The 22,616-nt window shown below is 39.0% G+C and overlaps 1 protein-coding gene across 5 annotated transcripts in view; it reads left to right on the top strand.

The window, feature by feature from the left end:
- LOC122968306 (protein unc-13 homolog B-like) overlaps positions 1-22,616 on the top strand; it is a 71,208-nt gene that overhangs the window by 794 nt on the left and 47,798 nt on the right. For all 5 annotated transcript variants that reach the window (XM_044333439.1, XM_044333438.1, XM_044333436.1 and 2 more), the window contains exons 2-7: positions 9,200-9,229; positions 14,882-14,981; positions 17,955-18,072; positions 18,598-18,721; positions 22,048-22,121; positions 22,434-22,491. In XM_044333439.1, coding sequence (XP_044189374.1) covers positions 9,200-9,229; positions 14,882-14,981; positions 17,955-18,072; positions 18,598-18,721; positions 22,048-22,121; positions 22,434-22,491 — 504 coding nt within the window. The remainder of the gene's footprint in view (positions 1-9,199; positions 9,230-14,881; positions 14,982-17,954; positions 18,073-18,597; positions 18,722-22,047; positions 22,122-22,433; positions 22,492-22,616) is intronic.

Raw genomic sequence — 22,616 nt, 5'->3', positions numbered from 1 at the left:
ATACAAAAACAGTAGCAATGAGCATGAATTATTATCTGTTTAGGATTACCCTAATTCACTATTACAGATCAGTTGATTTTGTGAATTATCAATGACATCATGTTTACTGCAGTGTTCATGGAATTACAGGTTAGTGTATCTCTGATGGGCAGCTCTATTTGACTGGCAAATATATTACTGATGAATGACATGAGCAGTGGGATGCCTTTCATTAAAACTGGTACCAGTATACAAACTGAAGCACAGGCCGTACACACGATTTTTTATCAAGGGTCCATATTGAAATAAAGTATTTTTTCATTGGTAACTTTTCTCTCCTCATTTACAAACAAAAATGAAATGTAAAAAAAAAAAATAATTAAGTGAAACATAAAATAATCATTCTAGGGGCCCAAGTGACAATATAGTAATACACTTTATATCTACAGGACCTTTCAAAACAGAATTACAGTTTGCTTTACATGAACACATTTCAATACTAAAACAAGACCAAAACAAATCAGGCTGTGGTGGGTTGATACAAAAAAAAGTTAGGGAATCTGTGCCCACTGTAGCATCCTTTACAGCAGCAAAGCACATTATGTAATATCCAATTCTGTGACAACAAGACTGATGCCCAGCAATTTGGTCCAGAGCTGCCAGGAGGGTGAAAAAAAACATGCTGCAAGCTCAAATTAGAGCTGTGAGCTTATTTCCTTTTAATCACATATGTATGTACATCTGTAAAGACAGAGCCAGTACCTTTTTTTTTCCAAACAGTGCTTAATATAAAGTTTGGCAAAAAATGTTAATGTAGTCATTCACAAAAGGATAAAAAAAATTGTTCCTTCTTCTCTTCCCCCTTTATGGTAGATAACATGACAAGTCAATAACTAAATCTTGTTATCATAATTATGCTTGTTAGAAATTACACACTCTTACATTTATCAAATAAAGGGCAATATTAGCAGTAACTTTGATAATCACAGTGGGCTTCTATCTGTCAGTCCTGTCTCTGATCTATAATATCCTTCCAAGTGGTGGTGTGATTACCATCTGTTTCCTTTGTGGCATCAAATTGATGCGTAAAATATCATTGAGCATTTGGGTCAAAAACTGATCTTATAATTTTTGTTGGTCATAGGAGTTGGGATTGAAGTTTGTTTGTGTTTGCAAATTTTTGTCTTGAACCATGGTGTAGCTATATTGTTAGTGCCTCCCTCCTACCAGTACTTGTTTCTCATCCTGTCATTGTCAAAATAATTTTTTCATAACTTTTTGAATGCGTTTTGTCCGATTCATATTAGACTGCCTTTTCTCTTACTTTCGACTGTATTATTATTGTTAATGAAGCCGCTGATTGTGTCCCAGGTAAAGGGCATACTCCCTCAAATATCCTCTGAAAATCTAGCTTCTAGCAGGCAGGTAATATACATATAGGGAAGCCTTAGTCTGATGTATTGAATTGTTTCCACATGTTCTTATGCTTTTGGTGCCTGGCATTGAATTTTTGATGAAAACAACAGGCCAGGTTATAAAGCTTTATACCTAGTCATAACACCTGTTTACACAATCAAGCAAACACCTTCTGTCATGATCTCAAGTTTCTTCAGTGCCTTTGCAAATGTTAGCCGAGTCACTGTTGAGTTATGACTCAACACAACTCTCATCTCAAGATAGACAGAGCAGGAATCCTCCCCACTGAAGTTGCATAAAACAATCTTAAAATGATCCTGCTCAGTCATGATCCATCTGGGTTGTGTGTCTGTGCCTGTACACGCCTTCTGCCTCTGTTTCTATTTCTGAATGCTCAGGATACTTTTGTGCTGCAAACTTTTGAAAGTGGGTGTGTGAGCCTGAAAAACCTGGAACTAATACCACTGCTAACTGACCCTTATCCTGCTGCTTGTAATGAGATTAAGTTAAGATTGCAGGCTAATTTGGAGAACCAGTTAACTAGTAGCTATAGGTAGATAATAGGTTGTTTGCAAATTGTATACACAAGTAGCAAGAGGCAAACTGTCACTTGGTATACTTTTAAGCAAGTGTGCCATTGTAACAGATAAAAATTGCAATGTTTAGGGTTTCCCTGAAAAAATTGTTTAAAGGAGGTGGTAAGTATTGTCCCCTCCCTTCCTCTGTCTGATCATAGCCATTGAGGATACAAGTCCAGCTGGTCAGTATCTTGTGATCACTCAATTAACTGTATAGCAGCATCAGACACACCCTGACATTAGTTACTAAGTGACTGCTTCAACATTCCCCACACTCATTACTTAAATATGCGTCTTGTGTGACGAAACGCCACTGCTCGTTTTCCCTGAAGCTTATTATATGTCATAAAAATCTAATAATTTCGTCTGACATTAGCAGAGGTGGTCTTTATTTCAAGTTGGTCAGATTGCCTTCTTTATCAAATGCTGCAAAGTATTTATATGGACTATTTGGAAGTTGTGTAATCACTAACTGTGCATCAGCCCCTTCATACGTGGCACAAAGATGCACATATTCCATTAAGGATGGAAACAGCCTGCAGCAGGAAATACAAGAACTTCTGGATGTGTGGGGACATAAAATCCAGATGAAAGTCAGTTTAAATGCGTCCTTCTGAAGAAAAAAAAATCAAGGTATTTTTCTGTAAAAACTGAAAACAATAAGCCCCAGTAGAGATTCAAGCATCAATATTTCAAGCTGGGAAAGAAAGAGGCTCCTGGCGGTGAAAAAGGTCACACAGAGGCAATTCAGTCTGGTCCCACTTTCTTCCGAAAGTTCAGCCTAATGACTCTGGTAATAAAGAGTTATTCTACTAAATGGGGCCTTTCACTATAGAGCTTGTGCACCATCCATTTATTGATTACTGTTAGAGCAATGTCAAGCTGGTAGGTGTTATGCAGCCCAAAGATAACAGGAAAAAAGGTTGCTTGGGCCGGGGTTGTGTGTGATTAGCTGATGTTGTGACTCATCCCCTGATAGCAAAGCTTGACAATGTTGCTTATTTATTGCTAGTCGAGATGCTTCATCTCCATGGTGATGTCTTTACACAACAGATAAGTGGTTGCCCTTAAAAGTGGACATGTGGGTGAGACTCCTGCTGTCGATCAGGGCAGGGCTGAGTGGACACATGTATCCTAATGATGCTGCAGTATTGGAGGTGTGCAGATGCTGTTTCAGACACGTGATCACCTCAGCGACAGAATACCTGGTAAATATCTGAGACCAGCTGGACAGAGCTCATACACGTCCTGAAAGGAAGCTTTCGTGGTTACGGTCATAAAAGAGCTGTGTGGGCCACAGCGAGTTTTTGAAGGAAGTGGTTGTGAACTGGATTGATGGTTTCCTTTGCCGTCCATCACTGATTGTTTCTTGCTGTGTTTTGATGGAGGGCAGCTGTCAGACGATAACCTGCTCAAACTGAACAAATGGCCTGGAGGTTGTTGTTGGAATATGTGGAGGCAAAGCATAACCTAACTGTGCTGGAGGGACATTGAGACAATTAAAGCAATTAGATTTAGACAGGAGGTAAATGTGGGTTATATTGTATACATGTTCGCCTAGTGAATGCAAAGTTATCACATAAGTCTTTAATCTGTTTAAGTAATGCATTAGAGTGACATTGGACAGATACAGCATTGAAGCGGCAATCTTTATTATCAGGAGGGTTGCAACTAATTATTTTCATCATCACTTATTCTTCAAATATTAGAAGAAACGCGCAACATGTAACAAAAGCCACTTTTCAAAAGCTCACTAATTAACCTCTTCCACTCCCCGAGGACACTGGAGTCCGCGGGTGACATTACTGTCTTTCAGAGGCTGTAGCGGGTTCAGTTAAAGCTACAGTGAAGATACTTCTATCATATGAAACTAGGCAACCTAAGGAGTCTATTCCAACCTTGCTACTTTGTCGGGAAGTGGGCTAAATAACGCACTAAAGTTAGGCTAAATTTTGATGAGGGAAAAACTGATATGGCCATTTTCAAAGGGGTCCCTCGACTTTTCACCTTAAGATAACTGTATGAAAATGTGTTCTATGTTCATTACAGATTTATCACTAGAAAAACTTGACACATAATGCTGAGCTGCATTTCAAATTAATCTTCAGGTTCCAAGCTTTCAAATGATGTATACCACTTCTATGTGGCAAATACTGTTGACCTGCTGTCTTTCCCTAAACATCCCCTGTTTCCCTCAAAAATGAGTCTGTGGTAGGGGGACAGGAGTGAAATAAGTTAACACGCCATATCTTGTCTGTCTAAGATGTACAAAAACTGAAGTGTAAAAATGACATGTTGTGGTTTTAAAGGTTTAATGTGTAGAATTGGCCACCTAATTGAAATAAGGGGCAGCATTTCACCCAACCCCCCCCCCCCCCCCCCCTCACACACACACACACACACCATGCGTGCGCCACCTCACCACCATTATCACTCACTGAATATAGTGTAAAGCTTACTGTTTACAATGCATCTGTGCTATGGCGTTGTCAAGATATCAAAATGCTACAGAGACAGTGCTAAATTACAAACGAGCTGCACAGATCAGAAAGCGGTTGCACCATGGAGATGAGTTACAGCATGACTCTTAGCAACAACTAAATATTTACACACATGCTGCTAGGGTAGGTGTTAATCATAAAATATCACAGACCTCACTGATGGTAAAACAGCAGTTTTTCTGTCACACAGCATCATTTTTTCATTAATTGCTGCCATTTTAAAACACAGTAATCCAGTAGAGACCAAATTTAGCAATATGATATTTCAATATGGATCCAGCTTACTACAGTGTGCTATGATGCCAAATGGCTCATGCCAGCTTACACATAGCTGGTGCAACCCAGTGCATTTCATTGGATCAGCTGATATGAACAGCTGATGTCTCTCCAGCAGCATCTGCAGCAGCAGCCAGCTGCCCTAACGACGTCAGTGCAACTTTCCAAATAGGCGTTATTTGGATAAACTGACCACGTATTGTGAGTCTACATGGTTACTTTCTCACCTGAAAAAATATTTAAACAATAAAATGATATATTAACAGTCCTACAGTGAAAATTTCAACAGCATTCAGCCTGGCTCCACTATTATTGCTAGGGCTCAGGCCAGCGCTACTTCTTCTTCCCCTCATGTACGGTAGCGACGGGCCAGACGGGGCCGAAGCTAGCTGGTTAGCATGCTAACTTCAATAGATATCTCTGTAACACAATACATATAGGTCTTTGACATAACATCAAAACTGTTCACATTCTGTTGATAATTTTAGTTAATTTGGGAATGTTTTAAACTAATTTTCTGGCCAGTTCTCACACATTATACCTTTTAAGCAGGGTTATGTGCAGGACTTTTTTGTGCTAAGCTAAGCTAACCAGCTGCTGGCTGCAGCCTTATATTTAACGGACAGACATGAGTTGTATCAATTTTCTCCACCAGAAAACAAACAAGCATATCCCAAAATGTCAAATTATTCCTTGAAGGGATTAATTGATTATCAAAATTGCTGTGGATTTACTTTTTTGTCGATCAAATGAATTGACTAATCATTGTATCAGTGATCAATGAAATGCTACTCAGCTGCATCAAATGTAATAGGCTGGTGCTGGTGAACTGGCTCCATGCTTCCTACTATGGTACCTTAGTTTTATTGCCAGAACAGTGTCCACACAGGATGTCAAGCTTGTTTCATGCATCATTGCACCTTTTGTGCATTGATTCTTCTGTTGACATACAGTAAGATTTGTTTTACTTTCCAATTGAAAACAGTGATACAGCAGTTCTTTGTCATGACATACACTCCAGTCATTCAAGTGTTCAAGCCATGAATTAAGGACACACTAGTTACAAAACGACATTGCATTAGCTGTCACAACTGCATTAAGACCACTTGCTTGAAACCCCCTTGCTTGACTTTGGCTCTGTAGCAGAATAAATAGATGAGGAGATATAATTTTATAAAGAGTGATAGGAGGACAGAGACCCAGCAAGACTATAAACCACAGAACTGCAGGCAGAGTGGTTGAGTGTAGCGAGCAGCAGAGTAGTGGAATTATGAGAGAAAGAGGCAGAGTGAGACAGAGAGAGCGCTTAGAGATTGAGGGTGTAATCCCCTGGCCATCTGTTGCTCTCTCTCTCTCCCCCTCTTACACTGGCTCCACCTGACCAGATCCAATAGCCAGCACAGAGCGGAAGTACGCCACTGCCTGCAACAGTAGTACACTGTGGTGTCATTTCCTGTTCTTACTTTCCTGTTTTCTGCCTGACTTTCCAATGATGATTTCTTTGTATTTGGATATTACTTTTCACTTTCACTGTCACTTTCCATTTGACTAATAGCTTACAGTAGTATCCACGAGTGGATTTTGAATAGAGCTGCATATGTAATACAAAAAAAGAGAAAAAAGAAAATACTATGATATTGACTCTTGCAATTTTTGCACTTTTGTAAAAATAAATTCATCCTTCTAAAAAGGTAAACCTCTGTTGCAGGTATTTTAGTAAATGATTATTAAGTTATAAAGATCATAAAGTTATTAAGTTAATGATTATATTGATTATTCCGCCAATTAAACCCCCACCGTCACTGCTTCAAGTGAAGAAAATCCCTCCATGATGACACCAAGTTCCCCAAACGAGCACTCAGATAAACAAACCTCCAAACTGTTAGGAGGGAAACTGATGACAAAAAAAGGAAAATAACAACATCAAATCACTGTCTTGAAGCACATAAAACAACAGACAGGAGACAGGAGTCCCAGTTTGAACTAATATCACGGAAAGTGAGCAGGAGTTGAGAAAAGAAGCTCCGTGCATCACCGACTCTCCATGCTGAAGTTCCCTGCCAGAGAGGCTCCTTGCCCCAGTGTGCACCGCGCAGGCAGACCCCCAGTGACACTTTTTTTTTTTTTTTCATGTCTGTGACATATTCTACAAATATAGACATTGAAACTATAGTGAAAGGTGTAATGTTGCTGGTATGATGTCAATATGACTGTCAACAGATCATTTTCACTGTCTATTTTTACTGAGAACCACGTGCATCACATGGGAAAAAAATAGGCGAGACACCAAATCTCTAGCCTGTGTAGCCCACATGAGCCGTGTGGCTGCTCTAACCTGTTAACACGGGCGCCGAATGAAAAGCAAAAGGTTCGGCGACGCACACCTCAACACTGTACCTGAATGCCTCTTGTGTAGATATTTTATTACATGCCTATTTTGGTACATTTACCTGCCAGTGTGGCAGATAGCCTTCCGAGATTTACTCACCAGATGGAAAATCTACCCGCATTTGGAACTTGGCCTGATAACAAATTGCAGTCATGTTCAGAAGAAAATGAGCACAGTGGAAAAAAGAAGAGGGGGAAAAAACAGTAGGCTGATAGGATAACTGGTCCTGCAAAATAGTTAACTAAATGGCCTCTAAAGCCATAGAGGGCCTAGGACAGAAAATGATAAGCATCAGTTTCCACCATAATGGCCCCCTGGTTTATTGCCCTCTGGTCTGTGTATCACAGTCCTAAATAACATCATGCAAATTAGGACATAAGGCCACTGTGCCAGCTCATTTGCTCCAGTGACAAAGAGATACGCCCATGGCTGAAAAGCCTTAGTAGAAGGCCAAAGAAAAAAAAAAATCACACTTCTGGTTTCTCTCCACATTTCCACTGCTCCCTTTCCGCCTCACACTGAGGTATGTACAAGACAGGAAACTCAAAGTTCCCTTTTTCCCCATTGTTATCTTAAAATCACAAATGGTAACATCCGGTGTGTGGAATTCCATTCAAATGTGCTCTTAAATTTACTTTATATATTTGTTTTCTTATATACAAATAGGCAATAAACTGTAGCTTGTTTTGGTTTAATTCTTATAATAAAGAATGTTATTTCAAACATAAGCGAACAAAAAAAAAATTCTCCTCCAGCATAGTTGTTTTAATGTGCGCAGAGAGAAGACGAGGGATGTTACATGAAAATATGAAAGCGTCATTTGTGCTTCCATCATCCCATTCTGCCCATCTGCCATCTCAGGCTCCAGAGGTTTAGTTGGTTATATGCCTGAACACATAACACTGCCACAGCAATCACAATTAATCCCCTCCAAAGCACTTCAGAATCCCATAAATGTTATTGTATAGATGGATCAAGGGGCTAAACATGGACAGTCTAAAAATAAACCAAAAAACACCATTTTCCCCCCTTTTTAAATAATTCTTTTAGAGGTTTTCAGAAATGGCTGCAGACATTTTGTATTTTTTTTTTGTTATCTTAATCTGCCCCAGTTCACATTTGCCATTGTTTACCAGCTGTTGTGGTTTGTGATACAGCTGTCAAGGCTTATGCCTCTTGATAACATTAAATTTACAATCAGATAAAAGGTATTTGTCAGCTCTGATAAAGGTGTCAAGCTTAAGTAACTTATTTTACACTTGTATAATTGTTTAATTACATTTTGGAGTCTGACTCAATGCAAATATTATGTCTTAATAACGTGACCACAAATAATCCAATATACAGGTTATTATTGCAAATGTATGCTCAGCATAACTGAGGTGTTACGCATCTTTTTGTCAGAATATGAGTGTCTCATACTTATTTTAGAGGGAGATGTTTGAAACAAATGAAGAAACTAGACAAATGAAATAGAACTACTCACTTCTAAGCTCTAGCAGAGGTTAGGATTATTGTTTCATTGTCAGAGGGTTTTCTCGATGGGTTGCATTTGTATAAGAATGGATTGGTACCCGGAGATTAAATAAAGATTAGTTCTTCAAAGGCAGTTAATATGGACTAGTAAAAGGAAAAATGGAAATGAGGCTATTTACATGATAATGTCATGAGTGATGACATTTATGTGTTTTTACACGTGAAGTGTCCCTGCTCTTGCGGACGACAACATCGTGAGGCTGTTGATGTGTTTGTGTGATTCGGGTGTCACGAGTCATGGGCACACGGCTTCGCTTGTCTGCATATTAATGAATTTGTCAGGCTTCAATAACATGAGATCCTGTCAACTGTTCATTACTCATGCCTAGATAAGTTTGCATTTCTGACTTCTGTTTTCTCTACTGGTTCAACAGTGCATTAATAAGATTTCAATTAACATCACATTGTCATTTACACATCAAGTTCTGCTGAGTAAACCTCACATTGTATGTCAGTACATTCCAAATAAGTTGATTTTAAAGTGTTCTTGCTAGACTAATCATTGTTTCTGTTTTGTTTTACAGTGAAAAAAGCCAAGCTCCAGGGTCCTTCAGGTGAGTACATCATCCAAATGTTTCACATTTTCACTTTCTTTGTCTCACATCACGTTCTCAATTTCCTGGGAGTTCAGAGCAGGTTCATATATTATGGGACTTACATTTTGCTTTACTGGCATATTTACACAGTTTGCAAGCTCTCAATCCTAACTTGCTACATGTATAGCAGTTGTGTTTGGAAAAAGGCCACATGGACTCATTCTGTCATGTAGGTTAATCAGTCAAATTCTGGCAAGTCACTGAATGCAAGGGTTGATTTTACATTATGTAATCCTGTGTCCTTCTACACCAGGCCGTGCACCGGTGAGCTTACATGAAGATCGCTAGCTGCTAAGTCCAAATCCCCATGCTCTCCACCTAAGCAAATCCCCCTAGTGTTCAGCCTCACGCCTACCTTTAAGCCCTGTGACGTTTCCAGCAAGAGCAGGCAGCAGAACTGACAGAAAGTCATTGCGGCTTTGGATCTGCCGGTGACATTTTACTCTCATTCTCAGTCCCCAGTTGACCTCTGTGTTCGTCAAGGATAATTGCTAAAGTTAATTATCCAGTAGGTATTTGCATTAGTTAAAATGTTTATTATTCTTAGTCCCTACCCCTTCACCTTTGGGAAACGTGATGATTTTGCAAGGTTTCTGCATTGTGTCATGAATGACTCTGTTGTTCTGAGATATTGGGTTTTTGATTGTGAGGTTGTGCTGGCCTAGTCTATCTTGTCTGTGTCCTCCTCCCTCCCTAGGGCCACACCACATGAGACACCTGTCCCAGAGCAAACATCCAGGATAATTCAGTTAAGCCTGTCGTCTCCCTTTGGCAAAATGTAAACATCAGACACTTTTTAGCTACTGGGCAAAGTAGGATTTATCAGATATTGGGCAAACGTAAAGTCAACTCAAAGGTTATGTTCATACTGTAAATGACTGTAAATATCAATTTGTTTTGCACATGCTACAGTACAGAGGAATAAAAATGAGTACTGTGTGCATGGGAAGTTAATGGAGACAGTTCTTTTAGCAAGTCTAGGGCTGCCTTGTTGCAGTGCAATTTTTTATTTTTTTTTATTCAACATTTAGTAGGACATTCACGCAGAAGAGAAGTTGTAGATAGAATTCAGAAATAATTCAATACTATTGTACATCAGCTTGTGAAGATGTGATCATATCATGTTATCATGTTATCAAACCTCTGTTGTCCAAATCAATGATTCTAAACAATTTTTATTAAAACCTCACAAATTAAATATTATGATTTAGTTCATGTATTAAGAGATTTTTGTCTGAAATATAGTGTTTAACAGTTGGAATCAGTTTATTGCATTGAACATGAATTTGATCATTTTGTTTGTAATTTTGCATACTTTTGCCATACCATCATATTTATCCATATTGTAAAAATAAACTATTGTTTTGGTACTGTAGTATTGATATTACAGCCCTAGTAGTAGAGAGCTGTTTAATGAGGTCTTTCAAGAAAATGTAATCAAAGATTCCTCTTTCAATCAGAACACTTCAGCTTAACAAAAATATCTCTGTAAAAATAAAAAAGACAAAGGATAGACAGACATTATGAAATTATTATTGAAAACAATTATTTGGCACCTGGCCAAATGTTTCTGTTTGTTCAGGTTTAAGAAAATCATTAATATGTCATGGTTATTTATTATTCCCCTGCTCATGATAACCCTGACTCACTCTGCATACTGTAAGTGAACCTGTGACTTATTGGAAGATCCCACAAAGTTTACATAGGGCTGGTCTGTGATGTATTTGCATTGTGCTTTCACCACACCTTCAATTGTCGAGCTTTTAGGCCTGAGTTTGGAACTATTACATTAAGTAGTTTCTGGAAAATATTAGTTGGACTAAAGGTGACCTTGGATGTGCCAGTGGCCAGCTGTCTGACTTTCCACTGATTGCCTCAGGAAACTGGAGCTTGATAAGGGCTGAGTGTTACTGGATTTGTGTATGTTCAGCCTTTGCATGTATACCCTACGTGCAGATTTTCTGTGCTGTTAGGTATTTTAGTTGTATGTTTCCCATAGAGCTTCTCTTTCAACAATACTCCCAAGTGCCCAGAATACAGACTTTTCACATTGTGTTCAGTCCAGAACTCTACATACGTAGGTTTATGTCTTCTGTTGCATGCAACATTAATGAGTGGTCTGAATTTGAAATGTCAGCTTTCCAACTGCCTGAGTTTTCCTGACTAATTTATTGAAAACCACATCATCAATCAATAATGGATGAAGATACTTGACTGAGGGCTCAGGGGGGAGTGGGTGGTTCACATACAGGGGCAGTGAGTACGGTAGTCTCATGACATGGACAGGACAAGCAGGCCACATCATCACACAATTCACTTCAACTTCCTTCTCTTCACAACACACTGACTGGTGTGTTTGGTGTGCTGCCACTAAGTCAATGTGTGTGTGTGTGTGTGTGTGTGTCTGTGTGTGTGTGTGTGTGTGTGTGTGTCATGCATTTTAAAATGTCAGGACCAGTTCTCACATTGAGGAAGAGCCTACAAAGCTATAAGTTTTTACAGTATAGGCTTGATTTATGTGGTTTTATGTTGTGTGTTTGCGTGTACGGGCTGACCTGGATATGGACAAGGTCAATACTGTCAGTCACTATTTCCTTATGATGGATATATTAGTAGTATCTGTGTATATGTTGGTAAAAAAGAAAGTAAGAAAATGTATCACTGGAATTTGTAGATCTATGGGCTGCATGTAGAGTTAATGACTTTCATTTTTCTTTGTTTAACTCAAATAGATGCTTTTTATAGTTACAGTCATTACAATTTAATTTCAAGTTTCACAAGATTGATAACTTGAACATTGCGATTCTTTTATATCAGGGGCTACTGTCATCTTTGATAATAACACATTTTGACAGATCTCTCTAAACTGAAGCTACATTTCAGGGATTATTGCAAAGAAAAGTTTGTAACTGTTTATGATTCCTGTTAATGTTAACTGCATGTCGTTGGTAAAGAAAAAAGAAAAGAAAACAAAAAAAAACCCCAAATATTAAGACAGTTCCAGACCAGCTCTAGTGTGCAGACACATACTTTGTGTTTTTCCAAGCAGTTAAGGCTGCTTCCTCCTCAACAGTGTATCAGCCACAGTTTACAGTGCCTGCAGTAAAGGGCCCACAGCCACTAAGTGGCTCTTATCTAATCCATACATCCTCTTCCCTTATCTCATCTCTTCTATTCATGGGAGCCAGCCCAAGTGTGGCACAAGGCATGGACTATCTAATTAGGGAAAGGCTTGAGCATCCCCCAGGCTCCTTTTGTAATAATGCCTGTGTTTTGTCGCTAGATTTGCTACTGTCCTCTTGAGACACTAATTAGGTCTGCGTCTTGTCACTCATGGTACTTATAGGCTGGACAATGCTTTTAGACAGTGTCATGTCAGCTGTGCTTTTAGTAAAGCTTTTTATTTTGGGGTCTAAACTAATCCTAATTTATGTTGTGTGTCAGTGGAATGTTGTAAGAATCCACCTGTGTCAACTATTTACTGTCTCATTGTGTCAAGAGTTGTGTTTACTTATCTGGCTGCTGTGTTAAACACTATGTGCAGAGTAAATGTTTCAATATGTTGCTAGGGTAACCAGGAAAATCTTTGTTTAGTGTGGTCAGGTGATCAGTCTGCAAACGAACAGCTGATGCCTTACTTTTATTTCCCATAGACCAAAAGGTAGAGTGTGTGTGTGGGTGTATTGTGTGTTTGCCCCAGAAATCATGAGCATGATAGTGCTGTCAGTTTAAAATAAAAAAAATAAAAAAGAAAAGTTGTATGCTGAAATGTCATGTTAATATTGCATGTCATATTTTTTTCCTTTTTTTTCTCTGTTTTATTAGGTATCTCTTAATTGTTTAACCTAATATTGTTAATGTTTAATATTACATAATATTTTGGAGGTGCATTGATGGCACAGTAGTAGATTTTGGTCAGTAGAAACAATACTCTGTAATACTGTGATTGATAAATGTAAGAAACTAAATGAGTATTTTGTAGGGCTGGTTGACATGATGAGATACACTCATTTACAGAAGCAGCATTAGGTACTAAGAGGGTTTAAAAGAGGGTTTTAAAATACTCAGGTTACCGTCAATGATATACAGTAAAGAGTGTGGAGACTTAATTGTAATAAATACCAAGGTAGATCTCCCTTTTTAATATCTCTGGATGTATTAGGCCATTGTTAGCACTGTTGCAAATCAGTGAGTACTGCATCAATGTGATGAAATATCTAAATTTGAGATAAATTTAATTCAATGGATCAGCCAAAATCAGACATTAACATTAGCTTATTTCTTCTATAAACAGCTTCACATGCATTTCCAGAAAATATACTATAACATGATATATATTTTTATCACAACATGAAGTTAGATATAATGGCATGGAGGATTTTATCCATATTGCCCACCCCTAGTCAGTCATACAACCCATACTGCACATTTTTCAGCATTTCTAATCTAAGCTGTTCCTCCAGTCCCTCTAGCTGCTTTTGTGCCCAGGTAGGCAGTCAGATTTATGCTGCTGGAAGGGGGTAGTCACAAGGAGGACCACCAGTGGTGCAAAGCTAGTAACTACCAGAGTGAAGCTGAGCACATCAGCAGGCACGTGTTGATGCTCCCTCGCCCTACTGAGGGAAATGAAAAGTGGTGGTTGTGTCACGGGCCGTCTAATCCCCCTCTCCCTCCCCCTCCCTCACCCCTCACCCCTGCCCAGCGCTGACAGCTGGTACTGACGGTCATCATCGCTCTGTTGTCCGGGACTACTGGCTGAGAGGAGGCTGACGGAGATCACTGGGTGTGAAAGTTGTCTACGCAGACAGATAGGCACTTGAATCTGTGTCTCAGCTGCTAGTTTCAACAGCCAGCAGAGTTCCAGCAGTGTTCATTTAATGCAAAAATGGCCCAGCTGTCATACAGTATTTGGACTTTGTTTGTGGTCGGAAACAAACAGCAAAATTAAATTCAACTGACACCGTCACCCCTGACCTAACTAAATTTCAATTTCAGTCTTGATGGTATTAGGGCTGACGGAGACCTTTTCTGCAGTAGTAACAGGTCAGGAGTGACTTGTGTCTTATTACGTCATCAGCAGACGGGCTTCCTCTGTTGTATACTGTATGTTTAGAACGCCATTATTAAAACTAGGTTCAAATGAAGCTAGGACATAGGAGGCAGTTGAATCCCTTGGTTGTATTTGCTGTGTGGGGTTGGCTCTTGGTGGAGATTAACAGGGTCAGTTAGCTAGCCTGGCATGGCTTGGCTTGACATAGTTTGGGGGAGGAGACTTAACTGCTTTCACTCTCACTAGAGCTCCTGATGTTATTTTCTCCCACACACAGACAAATTAGAACTGGCATGTATCCATTCGAATGTCAGATCTCCTGCTTGTTTGTTTATGAGCTGCGTTTCATTTTCATTCATCACCCTTAAAAATATGTTTTGGCCCATTTGTGTATGATAAATGACCCTGCAGATATCTTTTCCACCTCTCATTTTCTTTCTTTTGTAATAATGATACTGCATAGTTTTCTCCCAAATGCAACCAGTCTATGTGCCTCTAGTGTATTGCTACCACATCACTACATTTTAAAATATAATCTTTGTTCTTTTCCTTTGTTTCAGACAAGTTCAACACCTACGTGACGCTGAAGGTGCAGAATGTCAAAAGCACAACGATCACTGTGCGGGGGGACCAGCCTTGCTGGGAACAAGATTTTATGTTGTAAGTTATTAAACACAGACACACTGGGTTCATGCTTGAAGATTTATTGAACTAATTAAATTTTGATCACTTTAATCAGCGACTATAATAAATGTAAAGTTTATGATAGACTGAGCAAGGGCCATAAGGACTTCACAGAATATATATATAACCAATATAAATGGAACACACCAATTCAAACTTTATACTGGGGTGTAGCCAAAAACAATCAGTATCTTAATGCTCTGTATCCTGCATTGCAACAAAAATCATTCCCAAGAGGCTTCTTTCTGCTCACACATTTTAGGATATAGTGAAATTACACCTCCTGATATACTGCCTTTCATGAGACCTTGGCTCTTTATCTTAAAGAATATATAGAAACCATGTATGCTGCATCCCTCTGGGTCAGACACATGTGGTACAGTGTATTCACACTGCCCTGGAGTCACATTTATTGTCACTCTGTGCTGTCAAAACAGTTCAATAAAGGCAAATTGCCCAACAAATCTAAAAATGAAATGGTGCAGGAGCTCTGAACCCTATAAGAGTTCTACTTTTTGTTCTTTTGTGTTAGTTTTATTTCTTTTTCAAGTTGCCTCACTGTAATACCTTAGAGCTTAGAGCTACAGGAAATGTTTTCAACTTCTGTAACTCTTTCTAGGAAACATACTTGTTAAGCAGCTGCTGTTCATTTCCTCCTTGTAATTCATTGGTTTAATTTCCTCATTTTACTTTCCCTGTGAAAGGTATCCATGGTGATGAAAGAGCCAGCACGTTGTTGCATGTGTGTCATTGTTTGTCTTTTGTGAACTCCCCCATTGCAACAGTGTTTGTTTTTCCAGACCTTCATCCTTCTACTGTCCATTAATGATGTGTCAGCTAGGTGTAATTCATAATCATTCATCAGTGTTTCCAGCAAATGCCCAGCACCACCTGTTGCAACAAAATACGTTCACTAAATGCTAAGAGATGATGACTCGGCTCAACTGAAATCTAATAAAGGAAATTCCAAACTTCCAAATTGCGAACCCCAGCTGCTAACCTGTAGTTAACTCTGCAGGCTGTTTAGATATGCAAGATAGATAAGAAGATTGGTAACATTGTCAAGTGTCTACAGTTAATATAAAGCTACTGCCAGCAGCCATTTAACTTAGCATAGCGCAAAGTCTGGAATCAGGTAGCCTGACTGTGTCAAAAGTTCATGTTATTTAAAATATATATATATATTATATATACTATACATTGTCAAATACATAACAAAAAAGTGTAAAAATGACAAGTTGTGATTTTTTGGGGTGTTATGTGCCAGACTATTTCTTGGTGGAGAGCAGTTACTTCCTGCAGCTATAGTGATGGGGAACTAGCAGAGACTCCAGAGGCCTGTACTACAAAGCAGGATTTGGGGTTAGTGAGGTAACTTCAGGTTTAATCCTTGGTTTTCAGGGTTAATACGGCGGTTCACTTCTTACCGGGGTACGTCGCCATGGTAACTTATGCTGAACAGTTAACCTGCTCCAGAGCAACTTCAGGGGATCGGATCACAACCTGTCAACACTCAGATCACTGACCAATCAGATCACTGCAAAAAAGAGTCATCATTCCTACAGGATCCTGACATGGACAAAAGTCCTGATTTTACAATGAAGTGACGGAAAAAAAACAAAAAACCAAGATATACAATATTTGTTAGTGAGCTTTAGGGGTGCTGATTTTGTTACCTTTGGACAGAGCTAGGCTCGCTGTTGTGCTAACTTAAGCTAACTGGCTGCTGGCAGCAATTCCATATTTAAAGTACAGACATGAGAACAAAAATAAATACATTTTATAAAACAGTACTGTATTGCTTTGATTTGAACCCAGTGTTGTACTAGAAGGTAGGAAATCAACCTGTATGCTTTTGGTATGCTAGGCAAAATGGCCATCGATAACAAAAAATAAAAGACAAAACCGCCAGTAGGATCCTTAAAGACTTTTTTTTTTTTTTTTTTTTTTTTTTTTTTTTTTTTTAAGGTTTGTGAAAATGTTACGTTTTTCTAAAAAATCTGCATCTACATCCACCTTTTTGCATCAGGATCTGTGCATTGAAATGACTCATGTTGTTTCAAGTAATGGGAGCCTCTAATTAAACTTGATGCATTTCTGATTGCTGCTTTTATATGTGAGTAGGTCTACAGGCTTCTTTTAGTTTCCTCAGTCTGTATTCTATAAAAAGATATTAAGGTGATGTGGAAGTAACAAATGATTAGAGAGACTCATCACATCTGGTTGAGATAAGTGCATGGATGATACACATTGATGAAAATAAAAAAAAAAATTGCAATATTGGTTAATAGTATCTAAATGACAATCTAAACAACCAAAGTTAAAATTAGCAACAGTTTTATTTTAATACCTCTCTAGACTTGTTTATTCTGTGCCATTCTGTCTGAGCACATAATTCAGAAAGCCTTTATCTCTGCACCTGGACACCATGGATACTCAGCGCCCTCCCCTGCACTTCTCTCAATTAGCTGTTCTCTTTGATTATCTTTTCTCTCATCTTCCTTTTGTTTAGCCTGTTGATAGTTGTAAACTGCCACAGATGAGAATATGCAAATGCCCCTGTCACACGGCTCCTTTCAAAATTGATATGCCATTTTATTGCTGTCATCAAGCTGTTTTTGTGCCCTTTGAATAGCATGTTGAATAACAAAACAAAGCTGGAATGGATTATGACGGCTAATACACAACAAAAAGAGGAAGTAGCTTTTGTTATCCGACAGTGGTTGAGCCTGGCTGTAATTATGTAGAAATTTCTGGTTCATTGAATGTGAATTGAATGACATATCGGAAAGTTCTCTGGTATCGTTGTTCTAATAACAAAGCTTCAGACTACACAGTTAATTGTTACACTCTTTTCATCGGCTGACATTTACCACGCTGTTTATCAGGAAGGATTTTTTTCGTAACTTGACATTGCTTGATACATGAAATTTTTTTTGTTTCCTCTAGTGAGATCAACCGGCTGGACCTTGGTCTCATTGTTGAGGTGTGGAACAAAGGCCTCATCTGGGACACCATGGTGGGGACGTCCTTGATTCCTCTAAAGAGTATCCGACAATCAGAGGAGGTTAGAATGCAACCGCACATCACATAATCCACACAAAAATAGGAAAGATTTCATTCTAAAACACTATGATTGTAAAAGATAAAAGCCACCGGAAATCCACCAATTTTTCTCATTTGTAACAAGATACATTATTTAACTTTTGAATTTTCTTCTTGCTCCATAGACATTCAGATTTATCTTAGAAAAAGTACAAATACACATCTGGTAGCGAAGTGGTTAAGATGCTTACTGTGTAGCCATAGCACCCTCAGTTTGATTCTGGCCATGGACCTTTGTTGAGTGTCAACTTACTCTCTCTACCTGTCTGTATCTCTACCATCACTATCAAGTAAATAAAAAAACAGGCCAAAGTCAAAATAAAAATAAAAAATCCCATCCCAAAGCTTTGTTGTTACACTGATAAGACTATCTGAAATGCATTAACTTTTATAATAACAATAATGGCATAAGGGTGGTAGAAGAATAGACACAAAGAAGGTCCAAATGTCTTCCTACTGTTAAGTAAATGTCAATATCAAATTGCAGGAGGGCTCAGGTGAATGGATTTTCATGGATGCAGAGGTCCTGATGAAAGCGGATGAGATATATGGCACCAAGAACCCAACACCTCATCGAGTCTTGCTGGATACTCGTTTCGAGCTGCCTTTTGGTGAGTGAATAATCAGAGTCCCCAAGCCATTTTTTGTTATAAATAAGTCCAAGCTTCTGGCTCTTCTAATTTGAGGTTTTGGCTTTCCTGCCTCCGTTGGCTTTTTGTCTTTCTCATAACTTTCTTTTTATTTTAGGCTCACGTTTGACTTCCAGAATTAGGGGCAAATTCCTATTGAATAATCTGCACTTTTGAAAAGTTCAGGCACTTATGTAAGACATTTCGCAATGCTGTCATCTCAAGTACCTGCTCTGACTACAATGGGTGCTTTAGTGATGTAGACAGTACATTAATGATTCTGGCTACCTTAGGGCAAATCAACCTTGATCCCTCTGAGTTACACAAAGACCACAAATATTTCCTGTTGAAATGTCAGCAGATGGTTTTCGAGGCTACATAGGAAAAATTAGCCAGCCTGGGGCACCTTGTAACAAATCGATGACGTAGTGTAACCTGGTGTCCTGTAGTGTTATGCAAGCATACCTTACATTGATCTCTCTTGAGCAGAAAACATATGAACAACAGGAGTAGAGTATGAGGTAACATTTTTCTTGAATTAAGTTAAATCTTACTTGCCATTATCTCATTGCATGATGTGAAGAAGGAGGCTGGTATTGAACAACTGATGGCTAGAAACACTCCTAGATATTCACTTTACTGTCTAATCTCCTCTATCTGGTTCCAGTAGGGATGAGGAGCCTGGTTCTGTCCTGCACAAATTGAGGGCACTGACTCATCATTTGCAGATCTTCCTTTATTAACTTAGGTTCTGTAAATATAATTTTGTCTTTGCCAGATTGTTCCATTGTGGCCAACAGGATTAAGAAACCATTCTGTTTCATTATGCTTTTATATATATTGCTAAAATGATGAAGAGAAAAATATAACTGTAAGTTCAGGTCCATTAGCCACTTACTGTTTTCTGGAATCATGCATCACAACCTTTCCATACATATTTAATTAAAGCTGCATTAATGTACTTATTTTTTGGCCATTTGGGTGCAGAAGAGGTCCATAACCTTAACATGTTATCACCTAGCAAACAGTTTCTCATTGCACATCCAGCAGACACAGAGCTACATAAGCATTCTTTTGGAGTCGTGTCTTGTATCCAAATATCTGGCTCTTTAGCTGCTTCCACTTTCTTCACCTGCTATTTTTTTTTTTTTTTGACAAAAATAGCTGCCTACTGCTGCTGGAAATGGGGTTGACGAGAGAGCGATGAAACCAAACTATGAGCGATGAAACCAAACTATACAGTAAATGTGCCATAAAACCAAAACAACAAGCTAATAGAGGTTAAAAACTCCCTAGTGATGCAATTGGATAATAATTCTCTGTGTGTTTCGACAATAAACCAAATAACTACATGTATTGTGAAAGGGGACACTCATAGCAATATTGCTATGAGTGTCCCCTTTCACAATACATGTAGTTATTTGGTTTATTGTCGAAATAAAAATATTAATGCTGCCTTCTTGCTTGCCATGATGGTGGCCACAGCCCATTCACCACACCTTATCCAATTTCATTGGTCTGTCAGTTGCTAGATCCTAGAAATAGAGATGGGTGACAAATTAATGGAAAAACTGGTATAGGTCTGAATGCTTGACCCCTACAGTGAGGGGATCCGGTGGCTCTGTTATGCTTTGGGGGGCATTTTACTGGCATGGTTTGGGTCCACTTGTCCCCTTAGAGGGAAGGGTCACTGCAAATCAATACAGTGTTGTTCTGAGTCATGGTTTTCCTCAGCCTTGGCATTGATTCTACAGTTGCTGAATCTCTTCTGGAGGGATGAACACCATTCTTCAGATTCCCTCATTTGGTGTTTTGATGATGGTGGTGGAGAGCGCTGTCTAACACATTAATCCAAAATCTCCCATAGGTATTCACTTGGGTTGAGATCTGGTGACTGCGAAGGCCATAGCATATGATTCACATCATTTTCATACTCATCAAACCATTCAGTGATGCCTTGTGCCCTGTGAATTTGGGCATTGTCATCCTGGAAGAGACCGCTCTGATCAAGATAGAACTGTTTCATCATAAGATAAAGGAGATCATTCAGAACATCTTTGTATTGATTTCCAGTGACCCTTCCCTCTAAGGGGACAATTGGACCCAAACCATGCCAGCAAAATGCCCCCCACAGCATAACAGAGCCACCAGATCCCCTCTTTGTAGGGGTCAAGCATTCAGGCTTTTCCTTTAATTTGTCACCCATCTGTAGCTACATTAATGTCAAGTCAGGTAATTTTTTATTTATATATGCCAATATCACAAATCTCAAATTTGCCTCAGGAGGCTTAATCCTTTATTCTTTTTCATGTGATGGAACAGGATTTCACAATAAAAGTCCAATTGATAATTAACAGTATGAGTTAATGTATGCAATGAATTTCATTTCATGTCATTTTTCCCAGGGGGACAATTCAGTGCTCTCCATGATTGAAGGGTAAAAGGTCCCCTGTGGACCCCTCTGCTCTCTGTGTCCTTGACCACAGCTCTACCAGCACTGCATATATGGCTGAAACCTTGTGATCAAAAGGCATCAAAGTTAAAGCAGGGTGTCTATCCGCTGAGTGGGAGAGAGCCTCTTTTTTCAGTTTGAAGAGGAGACCTTTTAAGGTTGCAGGAGGCCATCATGACTCTGCCACCAGAGCCATTCATTAAAGCTGTGTGTCGGTGTGTCTTTGAAGGCCTGGCCTTTGTGTATATGGCCTTTTAATGTGCATCTGTCTGCAGAGCAGTGCAAACCCCCCCTCCACCACCCCCCAAAAGCGGGAGTGGTGAGAGAATCTGATTTGATACAACAGTAATCTTGTCTCAAGTAGTAGATATATTTGGAGAGGTTGGGTTAAGTGGGAAAAAAGGAGGAAATAACACTCTTATCCTGCTTATGGCTCCATCAGCTGTGAACCAAATTTAGACTTGATTTCATATCAGCTGTACCCTACCATCATATACATGCAGCTCTTGCTGTATGTTCATTTGGCCTCTTGTAACGTGTTTTTTTTTTTTTTTTTTTGTGGCTGCTGGCATGTTTAAGTTGTTTTTTGTTTTTATTTAGTTGTTTTTTCATGTTGTGTCTGCTTTAAAATCTATAACTTGTTTCTGCCATTTCTAGTCCCTTAACAGCTTGTAGCCATTGCTTACTAAATATTTTCATTTCCTCATTCCTGGGAGGCTCATGAGAAATTCAACAGGCATTAATGTATTATGATGGCGTCCTGGAATATGATGCTTGAAATCAGAGGGGGCAGGATGTTTACTCCAAACCCAGGTTCACATGTATGTATGTTTGTTTATGCATATTTTGGTACCAGACATCCCAGATGACGAGGCACAGTACTGGACAGGCAAACTGGAACGCATCAATACCATGCGAATCCATGATGAGGTAAAGAAATTTAACAAGATTTTACTCCTTTGTTTGTATGAAGGCCAAACAGTGCATCAGTGTGTTGTTATGATAAACATACTGTATGTCCTATTATAGATCAAGCTTTTTTATGTTATGATATATTTAAAAATTTGTTTGTATGTTCCTGTTTACTACCTCTTGTGCTAATAATGCAGAACTGCTATATTTATTTTTGTTGTCATTAATGCCGATGGAGTGGTGCAAGTAAATTACTGTGGTAATAACAATATGATGACATGAAAAACATACTTGATACCTCCTGTTTTCCCCTCTCTCTCTCCTCTGTAGTACCCACTTCAAGATGACGTTCAGAGCCGCCCACTGCCTCTGGCAGCTTCCCAATGCTGTGAGTGTGCCTGACCATACTCCTCTTGGCCTCTAGATGGAGCCAATTCTCCATCCTTCCAGCTCACAGGCTTTGATATTATTTCCTCTCATTTCCTTGACCCTTTTGTATTGCCTAATGTAGTA

Source organism: Thunnus albacares, chromosome 18, assembly GCF_914725855.1.
Source record: "Thunnus albacares chromosome 18, fThuAlb1.1, whole genome shotgun sequence".
NCBI lineage: Eukaryota > Metazoa > Chordata > Actinopteri > Scombriformes > Scombridae > Thunnus > Thunnus albacares.
This window is presented reverse-complemented; position numbering and strand designations above follow the sequence as displayed.